At 39.2% G+C, this 27,543-nt stretch overlaps 3 protein-coding genes across 3 annotated transcripts in view; all 3 read left to right on the top strand.

Annotated features, from left to right (window-relative positions):
* The first annotated feature begins 198 nt into the window (after positions 1-198).
* Positions 199-14,778, top strand: cbwd (COBW domain containing). The gene is made up of 16 exons (XM_062416957.1): positions 199-276; positions 1,296-1,424; positions 1,625-1,711; positions 2,170-2,266; positions 2,569-2,660; positions 5,100-5,159; positions 5,652-5,689; positions 7,182-7,228; positions 7,655-7,741; positions 7,892-7,936; positions 8,627-8,683; positions 11,618-11,669; positions 13,092-13,160; positions 13,275-13,340; positions 13,491-13,617; positions 14,182-14,778. The coding sequence occupies exons 2-16, from the start codon at positions 1,310-1,312 to the stop codon at positions 14,253-14,255; spliced, it is 1,113 nt and encodes a 370-aa protein (XP_062272941.1). The 5' UTR covers positions 199-276; positions 1,296-1,309; the 3' UTR covers positions 14,256-14,778.
* A 1,667-nt stretch (positions 14,779-16,445) lies between these two features.
* foxd5 (forkhead box D5) lies at positions 16,446-17,691 on the top strand. The gene has a single exon (XM_062416958.1). It carries the CDS (start codon positions 16,630-16,632, stop codon positions 17,689-17,691), a length of 1,062 nt encoding a protein of 353 aa, XP_062272942.1. The 5' UTR covers positions 16,446-16,629.
* Positions 17,692-19,559: 1,868 nt separating this feature from the next.
* The window catches only part of pgm5 (phosphoglucomutase 5), a 29,256-nt gene continuing 21,272 nt past the window's right edge, over positions 19,560-27,543 (top strand). The window contains exons 1-6 of the mRNA XM_062416955.1: positions 19,560-20,092; positions 22,357-22,519; positions 22,640-22,786; positions 22,956-23,081; positions 23,183-23,373; positions 25,530-25,684. Of these exons, the coding sequence (XP_062272939.1) occupies positions 19,835-20,092; positions 22,357-22,519; positions 22,640-22,786; positions 22,956-23,081; positions 23,183-23,373; positions 25,530-25,684 (1,040 nt within the window). The 5' untranslated portion in view covers positions 19,560-19,834. The remainder of the gene's footprint in view (positions 20,093-22,356; positions 22,520-22,639; positions 22,787-22,955; positions 23,082-23,182; positions 23,374-25,529; positions 25,685-27,543) is intronic.

The following is a 27,543-nucleotide window of genomic DNA, read 5'->3' as shown; positions in this document are numbered from 1 at the left end:
AGGAAAACCAGATGTTTGTGTATTTATCTACATGAAAACATTATAATTTATATATTTTATTTTTTGGTTTACTATGTCTCTCTTTCTCATTCTTCTTTCTTTGTAATCTTTTACTATCCTGCAGACTTTGCGTCCCGAAAGCGGAACCTTTGTCGTTGCTTACCTTTTTTCAACCGAGTCTCGTTAGTGTTGCACTCTGTCAAAACGTAGAGCAGCAGCAGTGCACGACTAGGATCTGAACTTTTGAACATCTGTATATTTGACAGGACTATTCAGGTAATTTATTCATTGTCATTGTAAATCAAGTATTGTTTGTTTATTGTGCTGTGGCGGCAAATTGAGCAGGTAAGAATAACACAAGTCGATTTTATTTTATAGCGCACATTTAAAAACAACAAAGTGCTCTACAGACAGATCAAATTACGGGATTATTTGTTTAAGGATTCAAATCTAACAAACAAACCAAAAAAAGAGGCCAGACTGCGGTTAGGCATGGCTTCATGATGACATTTAAGAGGCTGAAATGAAGATATTGGTCTTCAGACGGGGTTTAAAAATATCAATGAAGGGGGAAGGTCTAGTCTAGTTAGTGACCAACTATTTAGGGCCAAACAGCTGACCTCAACTCGCTTTTGATTTTTAACTGCGTGAGTGGAAAGGAAATCAGCGGATCTCAGGGGTCTGGAGGTGGTATAGGGGATGAGCAGTTTGGTGCCTGTCCATGCAGTACTTTAAAGGCAAATATAATCATCTTAAAACCAAATTTGTGCTTAAGTGGTAGCCACTGAAGAAAGTCCAGTACAGTAAAGGGGAGATATGGTCTCTCTTTTTTGATGAGGAGTCTGGCTGCTGCATTTTGAACCAGCTGCAGGCACGATAGGCTCCTACATAGAGTATCTAAAGACAAATAAAGTCAATGTTAGCCACACATAATAGATAAGTTACCCTTTCACTGAGTGTTAATACTGTGGCGAGCAAGTCCATGTTATTCTTTAATACTGTCTGTATTGTCAAGACTTGTATGGAGGAGAATGACCAGGAGAAAGCAGCTGAAATCCTGTCCACCAACCACTGTATTTGGATCATCTTCATCATGTTAAATTCACCCTGAATAACACAATGAGTAATCAGAGTTGTGTTATACAGTTTTTAAACATAAATTAGTTATATTTAATGTTAGTCGGTAGTTGTTTTTCTCTCAAGTGGGATTGAGGAGCTTCCCAAATGTGTTAATCCTGCTCACGAAATGGATTATGAAATGTGTTTGTGTACTGATTCAGTGTCACTGTTAACAGAAGTTATTTCTGGTATGGATGGCATGGTGATGGAGGAGGAGGATGATTGCCCAGAGCTGGTGCCCATCGACACCCAGCCCGGTCCTTCGGCAGACCAGATACCCGTCACCATCATCACCGGCTACCTCGGTGAGAGGCTTTCAGTGCTACTCACAGTTTTAATGAGCTTATAAAAGAGATTATAGTCTCACATGTATCAGTCCATCCTCACTACAACCCAAAGAGCTTTAGTATTAGACAAGGGTATATCTATTGTAATATTATAGTTTAACCAAGGTTTGTTGTGCTTAATTATTCTTTACAAATGATATATTTATGTGTCTTTTTAGGTTCTGGAAAGACAACCCTCCTGAACTATATCTTAACAGAACAACACAACAAACGGATTGCGGTCATACTCAATGAATTTGGAGAAGGTAAACTAAAAGGCTCCTTAGGTGGAATTTAAACTGGTAATAGTATCAACTGACTTGTGTTAGCCAAAGAAAGATGTTCCATGCTGTATGTTTGTACTTTAACTTGAATTATTATGTTGTTTCCTAGGCTTGCCACTAGAGAGCAACATAGTAACAACTTTGAACTCAAACAAGCTCATGAATGTTTTCACACACACACAGCTTGTAGAATAGCATGCATCATATTTGCATAGGACCTTGTAATTAGTCACTTTTCATACATTTCTGTAGATTTATGTAATTATGTTAAATGATGATGTTTTGAGCAGTTTCGCAGAATATTAAAACCTGTTCTGTTTGGCTTTTTGAAATCTCTCATACCTTGTAAAATCAACAATTATATGACATCTTTGTTACAAGCTGCTCACTCTCTATCAGTGGCTTCATCCTGATACCTAGTTTACGTCCTCTCCCTGCAGGCAGCGCACTTGAGAAGTCGCTCGCAGTGAGCCAGGACGGAGAGCTGTATGAGGAGTGGCTGGAGCTAAGAAATGGCTGCCTCTGCTGCTCTGTCAAGTACATTCATTAACTATAACCTATTTGGATAGATAAAAATGTATTATAATCACAGTTGCTTTTAACTTGTTACTTCATTTTTGTTTTAAATACTGTAATTTAGTTGAAGTTGTTAACCTTTTGTATCACCATTTGCGTGCACCAACTAATGTGAAAATGGTGATATTACACAGTACTTATGTATTACTTTTATCTAGTTTAAGTGTGATATTTGTACTAAGTTGAAAATATAACATATTCTTGCATTGTGTTACATTTAGTTTGCCATTTTTCATCAACAGTGACTGTTCTTTATTTTTCAGGGACAATGGTTTAAAAGCCATAGAGAACCTGATGGAGAAGAAAGGAAAGTTTGACTACATCCTGTTAGAAACTACAGGACTTGCTGATCCAGGTAACATTTGCAAAGTTAAAAGAAGAGCATTTTTTGATGTCAAGTAGACTGTTGTAGTTAAAGGCTGTTTTTCAAGCTCCCAACGTTGAACACAAGTTACATTTCTGGCCTGGAGAGCATGTAGACAGTTATTTGCCTTCTTTGAAACCTCATGGAGTCATCAGCTGTTTCACCAGGGGGTGGGTTGCGTGTGGGCTGTAGGCAGAGAGGCATCCTGGTTCTTTAAGCCCACACACAGATTTGACAGTTGACTCACAAACATAAGCATTGATTTAAAGTCAAGAAATAACCAAATTCACATTATATGATTTTTTCCACATCTTTGCTAATCGTTTATCTTACGGTTTTGATTTCCTAACAACATAGTGTAGGCTGGGGATGCAATGCTTTTTGGCAGCTAACTCATAATCTTCACATTATTTACAAAATTTAAAATAAAGCTAATAAGCAATTTCAATCCATGTTTTTTTTTCTATTTAACTGTCACTAAATCAAAGTAACAGCAGAACTGAAGGTCTTTAAACAGCATTTCAACCATATAGAGACTATTAAACAAACCAAGTGGCAAAATCCAATTGAAAGAGCTTATTGCTTAATATCTTATCTTCTTGCTATAAAATGTTTATACAATGAAAATTCACGTTACTTTCACAGGACTTGATGTCATGAATATAAACAGTTAAAAACAAACTGAAATAACACAAGTTCAACTAGTGTCAAAGTCTAAATAAATCTGCCAAAATGTCCCTATAGCGTTATTTATTTCATTGGATTTGTTATATTTTTTCAGATATGCTGCTTGTGGCTGTTAACATTGTACTTTTGTCTTTATATATTTCCATTTTTTTATGGTGAATTGATGTGATGTCTCAAATCTGTGCTTCAAAGTCAGGAAGTAAACCAGACTTGACTTAGACTGCTCATATTAGCTCTGCTTTGGCTTTATGAAGCAGACCCTGGTTCAGTTTGTTAGGCTTATTCAAGACAGGGTTTTCACCTAGTTAAGTATTTTATGGATCGAGCTGAAAAATCTGAATATGTTGAAAACCTGCTGATGTCTTTCTAATGCTCCAATCAGAAGTTAAATATTTTCTAACAGTCTTGTGTTGCTGTGACAGGAGCATCTAAGGAGCTTATTTCCATCAGCAATGCTTAAGAAAAAAAGCCCAAAAAACAAAAACAATGATAGCAGCCGTTTTGCTCCTAGGTTTGAATCAGGAAATCAATATTAGGCCATTACACGGTGAGCACTGTGCCAATTGGGGTGTGTCGTTAAGTGACAGGTGTCAGAGAAGGTAGCGGCATGGGCAGACACACACCTTTTGGTGGCAGGGCAGAATCAACAGAGCACGCTCAGACTGGGGCTGTCTTGAGTCTTCTGTCATGTCATTGGCTGAGACAGGCTTGTTATCGACCAGGACGGGTCTGTCATTGGCCCTGGCAGTACTGTCAATCATAAAGGCTCCCTGGGGGATTCTCCCCTTCCATTCAGGAAGGGTTTGGATGAGTTATGTGAAACATGCCACTCAAAAACAGTGTTTTCATTACGCATCCATCAAATATTTACAAAGCTTTCTTATTCTCGCTTGGCAGTTTGACAAAAGTGCATTATGTGAACAAGCTGTGGCTGGCATGGTAACATAGGGTCTTATAATAACCTCATCCACAGGAAAATGGAAACAAACCAAATGTATCAGCAGGAGATAAACAATTGAAAGCTTCTGGTTTTTTATCTGGTCCACAGAGTTCACCCAGATGAAAAAGCTTGCAGTGTTTCTTAAAATAGTGCTCTGCTGCCTTTAAAAACTTAAACTTAAGATATGCATTTAGGGTTGAAACGATGAGTTGATGAACAGAAAATTTAATCAACAATTCTGATAATTTATTAATCGTAAGTAATTTATCAGACAAAAATCATTCACAGGTTTCAGCTCAAATGTGAGGATGTGACATTGTTTGCTGTTTTTATTGTTTAAATTAAATATATTTTAAGACTGAAACTGTTGGTTAAACTAAACAAACTAAAATGTGACTTTTTCTGACTGGATGATTGATGTGATGTGATTTATTTCAATATAGCCGTAATATGTACAGTACCAAAACTGAGTCAAAAGTTTGGACACACCATCCCATTCGCTTGAATAAGAAAATGTGTTCAAAATTTTGACTGCTACAGTATTCAGTAGCTGCAATTTTCATTTCAAAAACCTCTGATGTGTGACAGTATAATAAATTGCATGTGCCAAGGGCCACATTTATATTGTCAACTTGTTCTAGTCTTTTTAAAGCCTTGTGCAGAAGTGATTAATTTAGAAGGACAGTTTTAGACAAAAAGAAGAATAGGGCCTTTATTTACTTGGATAACATTTCCCTGCCTTCCCTGTTTGTACATTTTACGCATGTCAGTCATTTACATCTACAGTTTGAATTATCTGGCAGGAGCTGTGGCCTCCATGTTCTGGGTGGATGCAGAGCTTGGCAGTGACATCTATCTGGATGGTAAGATGTTTGGAATAATTTGTGATGACAGATAATTTAAGTCTCTGTCCCTCACACAATGAAGATGTTGCGAATATTGTTTGTGTTTAATCTGTTAGTCTTGTGTGTCAGACGCAATTTCTCAGACATTATCGGTGTGACTGATTACTATTAATCATATTAGTACTTAAGAGGAGAAATGCAGAAGTGTGTGTGTGTGTGTGTGTGTGTGTGTGTGTGTGTGTGTGTGTGTGTGTGTGTGTGTGTGTGTGTGTGTGTGTGTGTGTGTGTGTTCTCAAGCTTGGTGTCTCACTCCTCACATCGAATACTCAGCTGTCCGCTCTGTTATGACAGGCCAGTAGACCATAATTGTGATGCAAATAAGTCAGAGAGAGTGACTCAGACAAACAGACAAAACTAAACACCAAAAGGCAGCAGCAGTCGCTAGAAGAATGTGCACAAGTTGTGGTACTTCCTGTGATTCACCCATCACAAACATTTTGTTTATCCTAGGCATCATCACTGTCATCGATGCCAAGTATGGACTGAAGGTATGTGATATAAGGAAACTTTGAAGTGGCTTTTCAGTTTTGAAATACCGTATTATATTTTTTTGAATTGAATGCCATTATTGTCATTAAGAGTGCCACTCCATTGTGGTACACACATACAATAAATAAATAGATACAACAATATACAAGAAATACAAGAAATGTACAATAAATAAAACATTTATTTTCTTTTCAAACATCAAGACGATCAGCAGTTTTGATAATTGATTAGTTCAAGTCATTTATCAAGCAAAAATGCTCAACATTTACAGCTTCTCAAATGTGGGAATTTCTTTGTCTGTTTGCTTGTAAATAGAAATTTTGAACCATTGGTCAGACAAAACGAGTAGTTTGAAGTCATCACTTTGGACAGTGGGGCATTGTAAAGGGCATTTTTCAGATATTTCTGACATTTTTCAGATTAATTGATTGATTAATCAAAAACATGATCAACAGTCATAAGTTGTAGACCAAATCTTGTATCAGCAATATTTGCTACTGAGCAACACTGAATAGTGTTCATTGTGACTTTAAGGCCAGAATAAGCTGTTAAACTTATGAGTTACTTGTTTGTAACTCTGCACTCGCATAGCAACACACACACACACACACACACACACACACACACACACACACACACACACACACACACACACACACACACACACACACACACACATCCTGCCCTCCCTATGGTATTTAAAAGGAACAGGACAAATGACACCTGGATAATGGGCTCTAATTTGAAGGTGTCATGCTCAGTGAGGTGACACATTTCATGACCGAGGTGCTGCTCCGTCCTCTCGGCACGGAGAGACAAGATGAAGGAACTCGTGACAGAAAGAAGGAGAGGATAACTCATAGTGAAGGAGTAATTGATATCAGCGATATGACCATTGTAATAGGACTGTCACATCCATTCACCTGCCTCTCCCCTCATGTGTCCATTGAAATATCAATCTAAGGGGTTCCAACTTAACTCGAGCTCTCAGCCTCATGCCCACAGAGAGGCCTTTGTCTCCTGGTACAGAGGTTGTTGAATAAAGCAGCGATCGGTCATTCTATTAAGATTTTTTTAATACATTTTTGTCATTCATTCCCTCAGAGGTGAGAGTGACCGACTAATGTCAGATTGACACTTGGGGTCAGGATCCAGATTAACACCTCCTGCTCTGTCTGTTATCACATATTAAACTGCTTCGGAAAACGCTGCATCCCCGGTGAAACCATGGGATACAAAGCAAATGAAAAGTGATCTCCTGTGGTTTCATGTGTTGAGAGAGGTAGATCAAATGTAGGCCTTTCTTTATATAAATTTATCTGTCACATTTTGTGTTGGCTATTGCAAATGTTGAGCATTTTCCAATTTATATTTTTTTTTTCCTCAAGAATAAATTAAAGGAAGGAAATCTTTGGGGTCAGTGTTAGCAGTTGAATCCTTTTTTTCATTTTGTCATTGCATGTAAACTGCAACAATCTCTCCCTTTCATAGCAACTAACAGAGGAAAAAGATGATGGATTAGTCAATGAGGCAGCCAGGTAAGCTCATTTTTCAAGACTAAATCCACCACACCAACTTGCTGTTGACCGTACTCTTGCAACCCGCCTGTCTGTCTCTCTGTTTGTCTCCTCCAGCAGCTGTGTGGTGTTTTTGTTGAACAAATACACTGATGAATAAAGACCAGTTGCATGACCCTTTGCATTCTTCTTCTATTGTTTGTGTTTTCACCTCTAAACTAAACAGCGCTCGGCTCCCATTTGAGTTTGACACCGTGCACTGCCACCCATGAACACACATAGATACAGTTGGGAAATTGGAGGTTTTTCTGTTGTGTAATTTTCTTCATTCATTTTTTAGGGTTCTTGGTGTAGATTTTTCTGTTGCTGTTGTCGTTGTGTTTTGCATTTTTTGAAGAGCATGTTCATGCTAGCCAAATAAACACAGTATGTATTTCATGTCTTTAGGCAGATCGCCCTCGCTGACCTGACTGTTATTAATAAGACGGACCTGGTGACTGAAGAGGAACTTGCAGAAATCAGAGATGCTGTCCGGTCAGCCTCAAATAATTTACTTATCATTTATTTTTATTTGTACTCATGCTATTGAGCTGTATATGTACATTTTGGACAATGTTATGTTAGATTTAGCCTGTTCATACCCAGGTTTAATTTAATATGAAAATTTTTTTCCTCTCACTTAAGGTCAATAAATGGCCTTGTCAAGATTTTAGAAACACAGAGATCAAGGTAAGTTATTTTTTCTAAGCACAGTGGGATTATTTTTGTGTGATAAGATTATTTAGCTTTTCTGTGGCCAGTTTTCCTGCTTTGTTGAGTGTAACAGATGAACTCCACGTGCTGCTCCTGCTCAGATCTTTGTATCAAAGATGAAGCAGTTTAGGCGTGACATTGCACCCCTATTCTCACACACACACACACACGTATACATATACAAACGGCTGCACCCTGAGTAAACACCAAACCTTCACTGGTGTCCAGTTACCCGCAAGTCTTTGCTCTCTGACCCCAGGTCGTCCAGTCGACAGGGCTGTGTAAGTGTGAATGTGCGTGCGTGCAGATATGCGTGCATATGCTCCCTCAGTGTTAGCATGTTATTGGACCCAGGTAACATCTGACTAACACAAGCAGTGTGTATCAAAGGTTTGGGTGTGTCTCAGCTCTGCTTTGCCCCCCTAGCAGAGTTCAGACCAGGGTGAGATGAAAGACACCGTGCAGAGAGGGGTTAATCAGAAAAACATTTTCACAGCCGGTCAAAACCTGTTCCACTTGGTCACCGTTCTGTTATTTGTTCCATGTTTCTTTTTGGCAACTTGTTGCAAAAACTGAAATTTCTTGCTTACTTTAAACCCTCTATGTTATTGTTAAAATGAAAGTGGGTTAGGGTAGAAGTAAATTATCAGTGATTTTCTTCCACAGGGTTGATCTCTCTAAAGTTCTGGATCTACATTCGTTTGACAGTAATGATGGAGCAAAGTAAGTTTGATTTTGTACCATATTGGTTTCATGTACATAAAATGTATTCACTCAGACAAAAACATGCCATATAATTTTTGAGAAAATCGAATTTAAAAAATAACTAAATGATATATCAGCGGATAATTGGTTATTTCACATAAAACATTTAATAAGTCTCACTTAAATTTGGTTATTAAAGAATTGTGCTACAAGCAACAAGATAAAATGGGACATTTTGAATTTGAAAAATAAACTGTCTGTGTTTCTGAGTTGCTGCAAATATATCTTTGGCATTTCTGTTCAAAGGCAAAGACTGTACAGTCCACTCTTCAGATGGTTATCATTCAATACTTCACAGACTGCAAGTGCAGATCCAGAAGTGAAAAAATGAAAAGTTGTCCAAGATGTAACACTGCTCAGTACATCATAACACTGTGTAAAGAAATACATGTGTAGTACAGCTGATAAATACATTTATGCAGCCATTTTGCACATTTACACTGACCCAAAGTTTGATTTTAAAGCAGTAGTTTAACATTTTGTTAAATGTGCTTATTTGCTTTCTTGTCGATAGATTGACTCACATGTCTGTTCTGTAACGCTTAATTTATAGCTGGAGCCAGCAGCCAGTTAGCTTTGTATAAAGACTAACTAGGAAACATGGGGAACCAGGAAAAAGGGGGAAATAGGTGGCCTGGCTCTGTCCAAAGGTAACAAAATCTGTCTACTAGCAACTCTAAAGCACAATAACTAACATGTTTATCTCAGTTTTTAAATCTGAATAAAACGGTTAAAAACAACAATAATTTACTGTTTTACTGTTGATTAGGACAACAAGCAGACTCCCCAGGAAGTGACTGGGATCATCTTATCTATCTTTCAGCAAGAAAGTGAATAAGCGTATTTCCAAAAATGACAAGCTATTGCTTTACAGTTTTATTTTAAAAGTTTTGAAAATAAATATTTAATTTTTCTGAATTTAATTTAGCAATGAAACATGATTATGTATGTATAATTGTCAAATTTGAAATGTTTTTACTGGATTTCTGAGGCTGATACCAATGTAGATAACAATATATCATCTAAAATTGTCATCGAATGTTACATAATATTTGGTGATACATTCAACATTTTTTTATAGGGATCCCTTACATTTTTAAGAAATGTATATTGCAAGAACCAAAGAGACATTAAAGAGCGACAGTATTCAAAACAATACCTCCTAGTGTCCCCATCCACCGCTATCCAGTGTCCATTTCCTTATTGGCCCCATACCTCCACCAGGCTGCCCAGACATGGAAAAGCGACATAAAGTAATGGAGCAACACATTTGATAGTTAATAAATGTGTTTTCTCTGGAGGACAAACTAATTACTGGTTTGTTTTATGTGACCTCGAACATATCTTTGACATATCTATGCTTCAGTTGTTAGTAATTGGACAACATATGCTCATACCAATGTGTCTATGCACATGTACAGTATCTATAATGTTCTATTTTATTACTTGCAGTGTAATATCAAGAGCCTTTTTAAACTGCTGAAATCTTTCTGAATTGATGGCTTTTGTTTCTAGTCTGTCTGAACTGTGTACCCAACACTCTTTGATACTGTTGCTCACCACGTTTCTTTCTAATTAACAGTCTTTTATTGAGTGTCCCCCTGTTACACCCCAGGGTGGTCATCATATTGTATCCCCTGTAGAATGTCATTCTCATGAATAGAGTCAGTGTTCATCCCTTCATGTGAATGAAACGGGCCGCAGTGTTAAAGCTCTCTTACATGCCCTCGGTCAGTGTCTCTGAGGCCAGCTGCAGAGGATTAGAGCTGTGTGTGTCCACTGGCTCCCAAGGAGTCCCCCTTGTCCCTACAGATAGCTCCTTTCCCCTTGCCTTTGAGAGTCGGGGCCCCTCCTCTTCTAGATCCCACGCTGGCTGTTTGAAGCGGCCCCCCGCCGCTCCGCCTGTGTGGTACTAACTAACAGCACGAAGGGCTCAAGCTGCTGGACACAACATTTAGCCTCCTTGTGAGGTCAGGGAGAAGGGGGGAAGGACGAGGAGGTCTGATGGAGAGAGCAAGGGCTGTAGTTTGTTTGGGGGTGGTGGTGGGTGTTTTGTAGGATTTAATTGCCATTTCTAAAGTTTTCACAAGTCCATTCAGGGCTGTGTCATTAGGCACTGATACAGCATACAGTGGGTTATACTCTAAGGCAGAACACATTGTCTACTCTCCTTCTGCAGATAAAAGAAAGGACATAGAGGAAAGTAGTAAGAAAACGCTGTCTTCCAATTTTATTTAACCAGGAAATCTAATTTAGACTAGAAATCTCCCTTACAAGTGTTCCCTGGGCAGGATGGGCAGTAATAATAATAAGTTACATGCAAACAATGTAAGACAGATAACACAAAATGCTTAAAACAGTGGTTCTTAAACGTTTTGGCCTGTAGCACTTAGAATTAAAGCAGTAACTACTTGAAAATCCTCATAACTGGTTCTGTGTGTTTACCAGTTGTGAGAAGTTTAATCAGAAAAGGTATGTTTTTCTTGTTTTATAATCCCAAAAAAGTAACATTATCCAGAAATCCACAAGACAAAAAAGAAATATATTAGAGGAATGCAGTTTCTTCAATAATTTTAAATCGTACAATTATGCCATTATTATATTAATCCTTTTACTGACACAAGCTGCTAATGCAGCTCCAGAAATTAAAAATGTCACCTACAAAACCTCAAGATGTAGCACTGATCAGTCTGTAACAACAGTGTGCAAAATATATGACATATACATTTGTACACAGACAAAATATCTCAAATTTTGAATTTAAAGTGTGATTTAAATGTTTCTCAATTACAGCTGGTTGTGAGCTTTTTATAGTCTTTCTAAGTGGGATTTTTATCTCTTTTGTGGAATAAAAATGAAAATTCATGTTAGGCTTTTTTTTCCCTCTGAAAGTCTAGCAGAGAAGCTCCAGCTTGTGAAGTCTACCAGACCACATCTGGACAAGGTATTGTTTGTATCTCTTTAGTTTTTATTCACTCAACTCCTCTATACTTACTCTCCTCACACCTCTTAAAGTTATCCTTGTTTTGTTTGCTAATTTATTTCAACACATCATTTCCTATAGAATTAGGGGGATGCATTCTCCTGAGGCTAAAGTTGTGCCCTGCATTCCCTGAGGCTCTGACACTGTAGTGAAAACTCCCTCCCTGCTTTGGTTTTTGTGTTGAGATCAACTTGAGGCTTTTGATGTTTTTCTTGTTACACTACAAATAGACTCAATTTGGGTCATATACAGCAAAGACATTGACACACAATAATCCTCAGTACACAGGGCACACAGTCTTAGTAGACTGACCAGAGTCTTAGCTTGGTGTTATGACTTTACAGCTGTTAAATTGAATCCAGCTGTCATAAACTATAATGCATAAACCACAGTTCACCCATTAAATTTGCCTTTGAGTGTCAGTTATGAATGGGAAACCTCTAGTATACCATTTTAACAGAAGATATGCAGTGTATCCCAAATATCTAAACATCACATATGTCAAAAATATTTATCCCATATGTCTATCTGGAATAATGACTCTGCATGTTTTCATCAGGCATTTGAGCCAATGACTCCTCACAGCAATTAGGCCACATATTGTTTTCAGTTGTGCTTTATACCCGTGAACTTTTATCACAGGATGAGGAGAGATGAGGGTTGTTTGTGTGTGTAAATAACGGCATTGTTGTCTGTTTTCTCCAGGTTCCCTTTTCCCGCATGAAGCTCAACCGACCCCCAGACCCTCCCCCTTATCCCCTGCCCCCCCCCCCCCCCCCCCCCCCTTTCCCCCATGTTGCTCTTTTCATGTAAATGAGAATGCTGTTTTTCTGTTGTTATACCAAATGACAAGGAAGTGTGTAACCTTAACACTTAAACACAAAACCCCCAAATATTTGCAAAGTGCCCTTTTAATGCTGTAAGGAAGTATGGAGAGGAGGGAGCGTGTGAGAAAGAGTGAGAGAAGGGGGATGTAGGCAGATAAAGAAGGGCGGCATTGCTGGGTTTCAGGTGCCGAGTGGAGTTGTGGTTTTTGACACGGTCATTGACAAAGTCATCAACTAGGGTGTAAAAACACTTTTTTTGTTTAACGTTCATAATGACTTTGCTGGTTTCAGTAAACTAAAAAAATATATGTTAAAATGGGTTTTAAATAAAAGCCTGTATTTGGAAGTGAAAATGTGAATCTTAGAACATTTTAGGTATTGTCTTTAAATTTTATTTCGCAAATTGTTATTTATCTGTATTTCAGTGAGTGGGAAAATGTTGGAAAGTACTGAAATTGTGAGCAAGAACGTCAACAAAGTAATTTTCCAAAGCCACAAAATGTCAAATTTTGTGTATATTCTGACAATATTTCAATATTTTATTTGTCATTCTCAGACTATTTTAACCGTGACGTTTGAAGTAGCTGGTGATCTTTCTGAGGAAGCCTTAAACTTCTTTGTCCAGGTACACACTCTGCATCATTCAGATCCTCTATTTTGTTTTCATGCTGCCATTACTAATTAGCTCTAACATAATACTGTCCTTTGAAAAGTAAATACCCATTTTCCACTGTTTTAGGATCTCCTATGGGAAAAGATGTTCAAAAACAAAGAAGGGCAACCCATGACTGTCATCAGGTTAAAGGTACAGTAAGGCACAATAGTCAGCCTGGTAGCAGCAGTGATCAATAACCGCTGCTTTATTATCTGTATTAATCAGTATCAAACACTTCATTCCCTGTCAGTTAATGTGTTACTTGAGACTTGTGACTTGTGTGTTTCTGTGTGTTTTCAGGGCATAATATCATTTGAAGGTAAAGCCCACCAAGTGATGCTGCAGGGGGTCCACGAGCTGTATGAGCTGAATGACACTCCACAGCTTTGGGAGGAGAACTCGCGGATCAGCCGACTGGTCTTTATAGGTCAAGAAACACACACGTCTTTCACTCATGTATCCTTACACAATTCTTTTTCAACACTGTGAGGGCAGCGAAGTCATGAGTTACAATGAAATTATCAAATTGGAATTACCCTGGAAGAACACTGCAATTTGGTCCAAATTATTTGGGAGCCACATGACAGCTGAAAATGCTGAATTTGTAAACATACGATTACAATACATACATACAATACAAGCATACAATTAAACAATATAGTTTTCTTTCAAGTAAGATTCTCTGAAAATCAATATCTTTATAATTAGTAACAAATTACATACTGTAGCTCTTTCCAATGATTGTTTTAGGAGATTGCAAGGAAATTACCAAACCATAAAATAAATAGAAGTTGTCTAGAAGTGCCTGTTTTTTACTGTATGGAAATGTAGAAATTCTTTATTTCTTTCTTTCTTTCTTTCTTGCTTTCTTTCTTTTGCATTCAACTGCCTTGGGCTAGAGCTGATCTTGTATGATATAAATTCATGCATGTTAAGTTACTGCTTCTGCCTGTAAATTGATGTTCAGTGATGTCTCTGCTCTGCCCCACAGGTAGGAACCTGGACAAGGACATTCTGCAGGAAAAGTTCATCTCAACTGTAGTGCAAGGAGCAAAGAGACGTTAGAAGTGTTGCACTCGTCTTCAAAAGCTAAAACTGTTGATTCTGGAGAACATTTCGTGGCTTTGGCCATCCATAAATCTGGGACTGTTTCAGCTGTTCACTCCAGTTCCTTTTCAAGAAAAGGTAGGGGGATGTCAGAGGATGGCTAAGGTTACTGTAAAGTAGTGATCAATACAGTAGTTTTAAATTGTGATAAATTATCACAACTTACTTTAAAAGTATATCAAAGTCAGAGTGTTTATGTTGCTCTAGTTAAATGCTTTGTGATGTGCTTATCAACATGACCTCTAAGATGCTAAAAAAAGATCCATACATTTAATCAGTACATTGTACCTTTTTAAAAAGATGGCTTTTGTAAAATCTGCAATTTTTAAAGGTCAGAGCCCCTCCTAGTTTTGGAAGTTGCAAAGTGACATACAAGTCAAGCTGTGATCATAAACTGTAATTTGCTAAATGAAATGGCCTCGCTTATGTTTCTGGCTTCAAACATTCTGCATTTTTATTTATTAAAAATAAAGATTTTCTGAACATATTTCTGTGCCACTGTTTTGCTACAAACAAATAAAATGGTTTAAATCATTAGTAAACTTGGCTGATTCTAGCTGACAATAGCAGGGCATTAACATAACAACAGAGACAAAGTGCCTTTGTGTTTAAGTGGTAAGTTCACTATGATACTAAACACAGTGGGGGAAAAAGCATTAAAATCTTAGTTTTTGTTGTCATAAAAGACATTCAAAGAGTTTTCAAGGTTGGATCCAGTACAATCAGCTCTAATTAGTGTTCGAAAAACATTTTGTTAGTAGCCTGCAAACACCTGTTTTCTTTTTATTTCCACATCTGCCCATCTAAACTGGATGGTTTCTTAAATTTATTCAGCTTTCCACCACATTGAAACAGCTGTGTGTGTTTAATCTTTTAAGAAAACATTTTTTTACTTGTTTCCAGTGGAAATGTATTAAATTATTTTCTTAAAATGTTTCTATTTTTTTTAATCATCTACCACTCTGTCAATATTGTCCTCAAGTCTCATAATATTTAAATGATAACATTTCTTCAGCACAGGAAAATATCAAGATCAGTTTCATTTAGGACTAAATGTTAAACATCTGGAATGCTGTAACCTACAGCTTCAATTAAGCTTGTGCATGAAACACTTTATATTTCCTGTATGTGTTACTTTAGTCCTTATTGGTACAGTCATGTGAAAACCATTACACACTCACACAGCACAGTAGACCCAGTCAGGTGAGGAAATAGGTGGAGTTTTCCCAGCTCGGTCATTTGCAATGGAGATGGTTACCAGCACGGTTTTAGCACATATCCGCTATTGAACCAGTTTGCTTTGAGGATGGCTCTGCTTATTCATCCCGGTCGTAAAGCCGAGCTGACTCCTGTAGCCCAGAGCGCACCGTGTAGCTGAGCCGTTTCCTACTCGATTCTGATGCTGATGGCCTCGTTAAGGCGACCATTGCCTCTTTTCTCTGCTGGCCGCGGGGAGCCCTACCATGGCCATTTTCATGGTCACAGCACCCGCGGGCATCCAGAGGTGGCAAACTAAACGAACCCCCGGGGGTCTAAAGGGGGAAACACTTGGTTCTTATCACGGGTTTGGCTTGGTGTTATGATTCCCAAGAACATCCAACCTCCCACTGCGAATACTAGACGATTAAAGTATGAAGAGTTAATCTAAACTTCAGATGAATTTGTCTTGATGGCCTATGCTCGAAATAGACAATGCTAAAATCTAGAAGCTGCACAAACCAGTTAATGATTGTCAATGTGTTCACAGAATGTGCTGTAGGAGTGCAAAAAGTCATGAGCCAAAATAGCATGAAGTGATTTTGGGAATGTGTAGAGCCCACACTGGCGAAGGAGTGAATAATCACCAAGCTAAGCTTTTAGAAAGATTTTAGGCTGTCATTCTTCAGTTAGGATCTTCTTAAAGCTTTAAGGCAGTTTCATTTCTTATTTAGGATATTTAGTTTTATGTGACGAAGTTTTGTTGGCTTTAATTTTAGCCGTTTGGAAATTGAAATGAAATACATAAAGTTTGCCAGGCTGGCTGAAATGGAGCAAATTGCCGCCTGTAAATGGCTTTTGCATGAATTGCTCGTGCGCATTTTAACTCCCCATCTGTGTGCTTGCCTTCTTTGGCTCCCCGCGGTGAGTGGCCACTCTGATAGGTTCAGAGGGTTAATGGGACTGGCCTCCAGGGCAGCAGTCTCTCAGCATATAAAGCATCAGCTCTCACTACGACGGCAAACAGCCGATACACGAGGCTTGAGAAGAGCCAGGCACTTGGTGCACTTTTACGCATGAATTGGAGGGCCTTTTGGTTTTTACGCACGGCAAACACAGTTGAGTTTTTTTGGTCATGACTCTCTCCAGTGAATTTGAAGCTTCACAACACGCCGCCTTGCCTCTGGAGGAGGATGAGATTGATATCGTGGGCGAGGATGAGTCTACCAGGGGGTATCGAAATGACTGCTCTACGGACCCAGGCTCCTCAGCAGAATCAGGTGCTGAATTTGACTCTTCGGAGCCTGACTCCTCGGGGGAGAGCGAGAACAGCTTCTGTGCAGACGCACTGCCATCCAGGAAAGCCCAGAGCAGCTCGGTAAAGCCTCCCTACTCCTACATTGCCCTCATCACCATGGCCATCCTGCAGAGCCCGCTGAAGAAGCTGACGTTGAGTGGCATCTGTGATTTCATCAGCAACAAGTTTCCCTACTACAAAGACAAGTTCCCCGCTTGGCAGAACTCCATCAGGCACAATCTCTCTCTCAACGACTGTTTCATCAAGATCCCGAGGGAGCCTGGGAACCCGGGCAAAGGTAACTACTGGTCTCTGGATCCCGCTTCAGAGGACATGTTCGACAACGGCAGCTTCCTCCGACGCAGGAAGCGGTTCAAGAGAAACCAGCCCGAGTTTGGAAAAGACGGACTTGTGTTTTATTCAAACCTGAACTGCTACCGGCCGTATGGGCAACCATACTCCGTGCGGGGCCAGGTAAGCCCCCCTCCCGCTGCGCCTATCCGGTACATGCCCCTGCAGGAGGGGATCATGATGCCCCCCTCTTCCTATCACCTTCTACCACAAACTCTGAACAGTCACGGGAAGTGCAGTGGGCCTAAAGACTTCAGAGCGCAACTTTGCACAACAGAGCCCGCTGATCCAAAGCCTGGCCCGCAGGCAAAGTGTTCCTTTAGCATCGAGAGCATCATGAGCAAACCTTCTCTCACCAGTCCACAAAACCCAAATCTCCAGCAGAGCCCACACAGCGCCCTCGGGTACGCTCATCTCATGTCGGGCCCTGCTGCCTGTTTGGTTCCGACACTCCTGCAGACTCCCAGGACTCCATTCTGCCCTCCTGCCATGCTGAGCACTGCTCCTTTAATAAATGAGCATCTCAGACTGTCATACCCTCGCTGCTGAGGCCTCTGGCTGCATAGGAAACATTACAGTGTCTGTGTGACGCTATGTGAAGACACGTTTAGCCCATTTCTTAAAGAAATTTCTTAACTGCATGATATTTATGTGCGTTGACATTCAAAATGATGTCTTAAACGGAAGCAATGTAAATAAGATTGAGTGGTAATATATTTGTGGAAGTCGATACAGTGAAAACTCGATGATGAATGTTTTGTTATTAATTAATGTGTAAAAATAAATGTATAAAAAATACTGATGCATATTGTTTTACGTTTTCTTACTTACATAGGGTGGATTAGGATAATGTGGGACACTTTTTGCAATTCTGACTTGTTCACCATATTTACATATGAATCCAATACATTATAGCAACACCTAATATCATTATGAAATCCCTGAGATGTTTCCTTGTTAAATCACAAGACCATTTTTAGATATTGTACTCAAAAGGAAAATGGCAAATATATTAATGTTCATTGTGTCAAATCATTTCATAATTAGTAGATTTAGCAATGTGGACACCTTTTTTTTAGGCTTAGAATACAAAGCAGACTTTCTGAAATGTGCACACCCATATTTGGTCATTTAATTTTGTCGGCCTACATGTTCTGCCTTCTGCATCAGATAGTTAAAAAAACAAACTAGTAGCCTGTATGTTCACATGTGTAATGTTAAACAATATAACTTACACAGTTTGCATATACTAGTTAGCTTTAGAATAACTGAATAGAAGAGAAGGTTGCCCTATTTGCAGTTTGCATATAATGATTGGGGTGATAAAACAGTTGAAAATCCCAAATGAGTTGCTTTTACCCTTTAACATTTCCTAAAGCATTAAGACTTGCACTTCCATTTATTTAGGCCTGCATCCTCTAAATCGTCATCTGATTCGACATCACCCCAAAAGCAGTATACAATCTGTTTGGCAGTTGTGAAGATGTAATTTTTTAGGCAAAATTTCCAAACTTCAAATGAATATGGATGCTGCTCTGAACTTGTGGGCGTTGAAGCCCCAGTGACACTTGAATGGAGTTTGCTCATATAGAGATCAGACTATAATAGTTCACTTAAAAAAAATGTTTTGCATTAAATATTTCTCTAGAAAATGTTGATGTGCATACCAGAAACATAAAACCTCCCTGACCCCATTTCTCAAAATGAAAAGTTTATACATTTACACACTGAAACATAGTTTTCAGAAGAATGAAATTAAACCAGACAAAAATATATACTTAATAATCAGTTTGGTTATTATTTAGGCTGTTGTTTTAGGGGTGGTACGTTGTAAAGCTCCCGATCACTCACAAAAAGCATTCAATTCTTTTTTCCTGCCTCACGGTGGCGCTGTTTACCACATTTTGGAGCAGACCTGACGTAGACTGACTCACACTTGAAGTGAACAGTTTATCTCAAATAAAGGGATTGTAAGATCATTATTGCAAGGTCAAAGATTAGATATACTAAAAGTGGGGTATTTTAAAAAGTTAAAAATGAAACCGAGAAATAAATATTTAAGATCCGAACATAATCTTGACCCAAATGAAAAAGAAAAATGTTCACATTCATTCACATTCACATTAACTCCATAAGTCACAGCATATGGCTTCATACCGGGCAGTGTATATAGCACAGACACAGGCAGTGTCCGGTTGCAGCCCGGGCCCAACACAATTCCCCTCTGCCATCAGTCAGAGGTCTATTTTTGGCCAGGGGCTCAGCTGATTGTGGGCCTTGAAGATTCTGGCCCTCCCTACTGTCTTTTTTTCTTGCTGTCAGTTGTTCAGGCTTATTAGGAAAAGAGGGAGTTGTCAAACTGCAGGGGACGGTTTTGCTGGATGTTCAGCTCAGTTCAGAAGGATGCAGCTCTCTTGGCTCTAACATAAGTTGCCGAGGTGACAAGCTTTTTGACCGGGTGTTTCCTTTCATTGCAACCAATTAATCCCAGTGTGTGGGACAGCTGTCTCTGCTCTCCTCCTCAGCAAGGAAGAACAACTGTACTGTACTTTACTGGCTGACAGGTTTGAGCTATTAATTCACCACATCACTAATATATTCACTCTGCGCACGGACCCCACCAGCTGCCAACACCAAAACGAACTCCAGCTTGTTCTGATCGGCGTCCTCCCGTTGGGAACCGACGAGGAGGATGGAGACGAGCCCCATCCCGGTGGTGACGGTCCAAACCGCCCCCTTCGACGACCAGCGGCCCGGTACCAACGGGCTGCGGAGGAAGACCGCGGCGTTCGAGGGGAAGAAGAACTACCTGCAGAACTACATCCAGAGTGTGTTGTCCTCCATCGACCTGCGGGACCGGCAAGGCTGCACCATGGTGGTGGGCAGCGACGGCCGCTACTTCAGCCGAGCTGCCATCGAGGTGATAGTGCAGATGGCAGCTGCCAACGGGGTGAGATGACAGGGTGAAGCCATACATACTGTCATGCATGTACTGTGTATTCTACTATCAACATGTTGTAAAACACTTTCTGTAAGTTCTTCAAGTCACTTCCAGCATATTTGGATGTAATGTATCTCCAGTTAGTTGTTACAAGTAGGCCTCACCATGTTTTTTTGATTAGAAACCACTAAAACTGACTTATGGCAAAGTACCAAACTTTAGGCAGGCAAATCTAAATTTGGTCTCAGCTGCTGCTTTTCACTTCAATGGAGAGCAAAGATTGAATTAACTTGCCATGAATCATGGCAGTTTTAGCTTCATAATCATGTTCATATGGTGAAGTCACCAATTACTGCATCTTTCTAAGGATGCAGTAATTTGGTGACTCCACCTATAATTTAGGGCTACTAAGACAGTGGTTCTCAAAATGGGGTCTAGAGACCCATAGGTGTCCTTGTGGGACTTCCGGGGGTCCACACCGCAAAGAATGGACTCATTTATTTTCACTATAATTCTATCCGTAACACAATGACAGAATGTGTGATAGTAATTTGGTCATGGGTTTCAGATGTTCTGTACTAAAACCTGTAAGCAAAAGTCTTATCAGATTGGGGGACCCTGCAACAAAATTTTATTAAATGGGGGTCTGTGGTGCAGGCCTAATTTGTGTCCGTTTTGACATCACAAAGTTTGAGAACCACTTATGTAAGAATCATTTGCAATATAGATTCATATTGCAATATCGATTAATCTGCAACTTCGATTAATTGTTTGATGTCAGCTAATAATGTCAAATGTTCATAGCAATTGCTTGACATAACGGTCCAAAAGTTAAAAATATTCAATTTATTCTCATAGAAGACTGAGAAAACTATCAAATATTTTCATTTGGAACTTGAATGGAGGCTAAAGCCAGTGAATTCAAGGATTAACCGATTATTAAAATGGCTGCAGATAATCGACTAATGTCTTAGCTACAATAATTAATCAAGCTGACCAATGTATTGTGAGCACATATTTAACTACCATCAACAAAAACATTTGTTTGCCTGATACAATATTACATCAGATTTCAGATTAGTCAAAAATGTAATAAATTGTGGTATTGACACACTTGTCACCACTCCAACATGTGTCTGAACTCCGAGTGTCAGTAGCAGAGAAATGAAAACGGGAAGACAGAGATTGAGCAACAGAGAACAGGAAAATCCCCACAGCTCATTGAAAACGCTTGCTCTGAGATCTTTGTGATTGATTTGGATGAGTTCCAAAGGAAAATCTGAAGGGAATATAATTTGTTTTTTAGATCAGTTCGGTTTTTTTCTGCTGGCCCAGCCAAATGTCTCTTGATGACAACCTTATCAGCACTTCCATCCATCCTGCTCTATTTTCCTGCCTACGTTTGTTCCCCCCACCTCTTGCTGTTCTGTCTCTCCTGGGCCAAATTGCACACTTTAGGGATACCCTCTCATGTTGGCAGTGAACCAAAAGTCAGGATAGTTTTAGCTGTTGCAACAGAAGATAAACATTGTAAGCATGCTTTGCACTTAGTATTCATATATAATTAAACCCATACTGTATATCCATAATTATAATTGTATTCATGCATAATTAAACACCATAGTATACAGACTACAAGCATTTCTTACACTTATTTCTACACCTTCTCTCACTCTCTCTGCCTGTCCTTTCTAAACACATACAGCTTGCCGGATGTTAGGAGGATACACTGACGTCAGGAGAATAAATTCCTCTCCAGTGAGGACACTTTTATTTAGAATAGCTGATATGCAGGGGAATTATTGGATGCTGATGGTATTACCACTTTATACTGTAAGTGGCATACAATTACTGTATAAATAGAGAGTGCCGCTCTGTTATTTAGGTACACTCTTGGGGCCGATCATTTGCTCTCTAAAGTGGGCTGTCAACTGGTCACCTGTAGAATGACGAGTTGTTTGAGCCAGTGTTGCTTTTAATCCCTTTTAGACCAATGAGCTCTTGAACTTTTTCAGAATAGGGTTGAGGCGTGGACATTTTTTTATGATTTAGTGTCACAGCCAGAGAAAGAAACACTGCCTGATGCTATATTTATGGGTATCTCAGCACTTTTGCCTGATTTTATTAACTCAGCATTTGCAAAAATAGTAGATCCCTTAACTTTCACACTCATGAGACAACTTTAGCTCAACTGAAAACATTATTACTGGAGGCTACATCCTCGGATTATATCCAGCTAACATTGCTCCTCAACTAATATCTGTGCTGTGCAGATTGGTCGTCTGGTAATCGGCCACAATGGCCTCCTGTCCACTCCGGCTGTTTCCTGCATTATCAGGAAGATCAAGGCCATTGGTGGAATCATCCTCACAGCTAGTCACAACCCTGGAGGCCCCGGTGGAGACTTTGGAGTCAAGTTCAATGTGGCAAATGGAGGTGAGAAATGAGAGGGGATGGAGTCCAGATATAGATTTAAGATGTAAATCTGTAAATTATGACCAATATGCATTTAGTTTACAGATAATAATGTACCGCATGTCCTGCATTGTATTACAGGACCATCCCCGGACACAGTGATGGAGAGAATCTATCAGGTGAGCCGGACACTCGAGGAGTATGCCATCTGCCCTGACCTCCGCATTGACCTCTCCAGGCTGGGACGACATGATTTTGACCTGGAGAACAAGTTCAAACCTTTCAGAGGTACATTAATCACTCATCCACTTTCCCCTACACACTACTGTAAATAAATGTGTACTGAACACAAATCACTAATATTATATGATAGCATGAATAGTGGCACTTCCTTGAATAAATGTCCACTTATGCATGTACGTATTCAGCACTAATTGGCCCTTTTCTGTGTATCCAGTGGAAATCGTAGACTCAGTGGATGTGTATCTGCAACTGCTGCGGAACATCTTTGACTTCAGTGCCATAAAAAGTCTCCTCACAGGACCAAATCAGCTAAAGATACACATAGATGCCATGAACGGAGGTGAGACAATTCATTATCCCATCATATGAACCCAGAGTAGTTGTTAATGTGACTGGCAATGACACCATTTGCTTCTCTTCTCTCCTCATGCTGTATTACAGTGATGGGCCCCTATGTACGAAGGATCCTGTGTGATGAGTTGGGGGCCCCTGCTAACTCAGCTGTCAACTGTGTCCCTCTGGAGGACTTTGGTGGTCGTCCTCCTGAGCCTAACCTGACCTATGCCACCTCTCTGGTAGATGCCATGAAAGGAGGGGACTTTGGCTTTGGAGCTGCATTTGATGCAGATGGGGTAAGACATCATCATAAGTGATGTTTTTTATTCTAAACATTTATACAAAATCATCAAATCAGCTGTGTTCACAAATTTAACAATGCTAGGAAATGTAGCAAAATATTTTAAAATTTACTTTCATATGCTGACAATATTAGAATCCTGATATATGACATACCATAAATATATCAAATCAATAGTGTTGGCATAGACAATTGCCATATATAAAAACAGCAATACTGTTAGGAAAACCTTTGTTGTTATATAGTGCCACTGTAAAAACATCTTCAGCCTCAACGGACCGACTCAATTCAGACTTCAGTGCGTATCATTTCATAGTTAAGGGTTTTTTTCATATTCATGGCATATAGAAAACAAACATGCAAAAAGCTTAAAGCATCAGGCATTGTATTTGCATAAATATTAAAGTAAATATAAAATTGAGTAAAGCTGTAGTAATGTAGTAGTTTTTGTGATAGTGGTGATGGGTATTTTGCTATGAAGCAGTTTAAGGAATGATCATTTAAATACAAAAGGATGACATCATTGCAGCTGCAGCAACACTAATCTTGGCAAAGTGGCGCAGATCAGAAAACATTGTTAAATGTTTAGGGCCAATAAATTATAGGACTTTATCTCATCCAACTGTCAGATATTTCCAGAAACACTGAAAGCTTTACTACTGTTTCTCTTGATTTACACCATAAAGAAATCTCTCTTTATACCATATAACAATAGTAGATTTGGTTGAAAGCCCATGAACTAGAATACAAAGTGCAATGTGGAGGCTGGTCAAAGTTGTCAGCGAACATGTTTTTATTTATTTATAAAATAGATTTACAATGATTTAATGATGGTAAATGTTCCACATAGCATTGACATGATACCTGTTATTTATGTGACAGTTAATTGTAATGGAGCCACAATTCTTGACAATGCAGGCTGAAAGAGGTCCTAGATTATGACATTCAGTCATTGATTTAACATAAATGTGTTCAATTTTTTATTACTGATAAAAAATGAATCTGTGTAACTCTCCCGTAGATAACAAGGACAGCTTTGTTTATTTTTTGTTGTTTATATAGGCTGGTTGATAACTGGGGGAAAGGTGATGAATAAGACTGAATAATAGTATATCCTTGATGGTCCAACAGGCAGCTCACTTTTTCCACTTAGTCGTCCAATATGTATTTCTACTGTACACACTCACACACACACACACACTCACACTCACACTCACACACACACACACACACACACACACACACACACACACACACACACACACACACACACACACACACACACACACACACACACACACACACATTCTGCTAAGTAAATTAGCTTAGCATCAGGAGAATTATGTCATATCTGCTCTGTTTCTCCCCCTAGGTTTGATATCTTCACAGCGGTTGTAATCTCACTGGGTGAATGTTTCTTTTTTTGGGTTGCTGTTACATAATACTGTAACCAATATCTTCCAAAGTCTCAACAGTAATTGTGATTGTTGGCAAAAAGAAGTTAGTTGCTCATTAGGTGTGGCTTGTACAGGACTTAACAGCAGAGCTGCTCATACAAATTCACTGGATTCGATAGTAACCTGCAGCTGGAACTCCAGTTTGTACAATTGTAAGTTGAACATATTTATAGTCATATTGTCTTGAATCAATACAATACATTTGTTACATTTATGGACATTTGTATTTGCTTTACTTAATGGCAGAATGAGTAGCATTTTCCCAAAAAAAACAAAAACAATATATAGACATACATGTACAATAATCCCTCTCAATCATCCCTTATGACCCACTAGAAGTTTGTGGTTGTGTATATATCTGCAGAGACCTCATCATCTGCCTGTATTTTTATTATATTTTATTTTGCTGTGTTTAGGACGTTTCTGGGTGTCAACTTTTGGGCAGTGGGTTTGTAACCCCCAGCCAATAACAGCGTACAGGGTGTGGAATACACAGACAATTACTTGTGGGTTTTGGTCTTTCATGGGACTTGTTGGCAGTAAGAAAACTATAGAACATTACCAGCCATCCTGTAATGCCAATCAATCAGGTTTAGTTGGATTATAACTCTTTCTTTGTCATTAGACAAAATATTTAATAAGTAGTTACATGAGAAAATTCACAGTGCACTATATGACTTTGTGTTGTTTCCAGGACCGATACATGATCCTCGGGGAAAATGGCTTCTTTGTGAACCCGTCAGACTCAGTAGCAATCATGGCTGCCAACCTCTCCACCATCCCCTACTTCAGACAGCTGGGGGTCAAGGGCTTTGCCAGGAGTATGGCCACCAGCACTGCCCTCGACAGGTAGAACACACACTAACACTTGTGAACACAAACACACACACTACATTCAGAAGTTGTTAAGGGGCTTTTCTTTCTCTTGTCACACCACTTCAATCTCTCATATTCTTGCCACAACCCAATCTCTTGAGAGGGAGTACACACTCAGATGAAGACTCACCCACTTTGAATAAGACTGTAAGATCACACACACACACACACATTTACTCACAGCCTATAAATATTTTCTGTTATGTAAGACTAGAGCAGGGCAGAGGGTGCTGAGTGAGAGGATATGATCACAGTTAAAGTCATCCCCATTAACATTGTTCCAGTAGGAGGGATCCCAACACTGCACCCCACTGAGGCCTTCAGCAGAATGCTGCTCAATGGAAATGTGTCATTTAATACAATGACCAAACCAGAAAAGACCAACTATAATTAGCTTAGAGCAATACAGTATGTATGTGTGTATTTTAACACAGTTCTGTCTTCATCAAGATTCAATTCATGCATTTTCAGTTTCTAAATACAACACTAGACTCTGAGAAACCATGTCAAAATCAGTTGTGTATTGTATGAATGACTGCAAATTAAAAATAAAATAATTCCTTTAAAGTAGAGCTCCTGGTTTTCACCTGACAACTACAATGAGTTCACAAGCGCCTTTTTGAACTACAAGCAATATTAGTGTCACTCTGACCCTTAATACTTAAAGGGACCATAACATACTTTTAGTGATTTTCTGTCATTTATATATTCTTATAATGTTGTGTGTCTATGTTACCGTAAACAGAGTCAAAAACTCAAAGTAAAGTAATGAAAAAAAAATTGCCCTTTTGAGTCAAAATGCAGGGCTTTAGCTTACTCTGAAAGCAAAGTTTGCAAAGTTACCTCTATTTCCTCATCAGACATCAGATTGGTCACGCATGACATTTGTTCTGTCGCCTTTTTTTCTAAGGTTGTTGCTATGGTTCATGGTTTAGCTACAAAAGTGTTAACAATGACTGCTAATATGGGATGGATCACAAAACCAGGGTCACCAGTATATGGCTACTAACCATTATCCCCTCCTAACTGATGCTTTTAATGTACAGTAACATCACACACATTTCTGTATAGATTCTGAATATTGCTAGGTAACATACATACATAGACACATCCATACATACAGGGTTGACATATGAGTGCCTGTTTGCATATGTGGACATTTTTGGAAAGTGAGGACATCTTCACTTTGGGACAGACCTGTTTTAGGGTAAAGCTTAGAATTGGGTTTAAGTCCAGGTTAGGTAAAAGGGTTAGGGTTAGGCATTTAGTGGTGATAGTTAACATTAAGGTTAGGGTAAAGGCCTAGGGAATGTATTATGTAACTGAGCAGCTCTTTCAGTGTGATTATTACGGTTTAACATCATAAGACACATGTTGTGCCCTGAGCAGTGCAGTGTGCAAGTAATGTGTGTGGGTGTGTGTGTCGGGTGCCTTTTTACTAACACATATGACCAAAATTCTTTGATGAACATCACACTTCACATATCTCACACTGCATCACTTTTCCTTTATAACTGTGAAACCCTGGGAGATCAGGATTGGCAGTGAGGTCACTTCCTTAATATCTGCCAGGGGTAATACATATGCACATATGCGCACGCACGCATGCACGCATGCACGCATGCACGCGCGCACACACACACACACACACACACACACACACACACACACACACACACACATACATATTTGTATAGCTATCTCAGTGAGGACTTTCATTGACATAATGCATTCCTTAGCCCCTAACCTTAACCATCACAACTAAATGCCTAACCATAACACTTACTCTAAACTGAGCCTAAATCCAATTCTAACCATCAGCCTAAAACCAA

Source organism: Scomber scombrus, chromosome 4, assembly GCF_963691925.1.
Source record: "Scomber scombrus chromosome 4, fScoSco1.1, whole genome shotgun sequence".
Classification (NCBI taxonomy): domain Eukaryota; kingdom Metazoa; phylum Chordata; class Actinopteri; order Scombriformes; family Scombridae; genus Scomber; species Scomber scombrus.
Note: the sequence above shows the minus strand (reverse complement) of the source record. Positions and strands in the feature narration are given on the sequence as shown.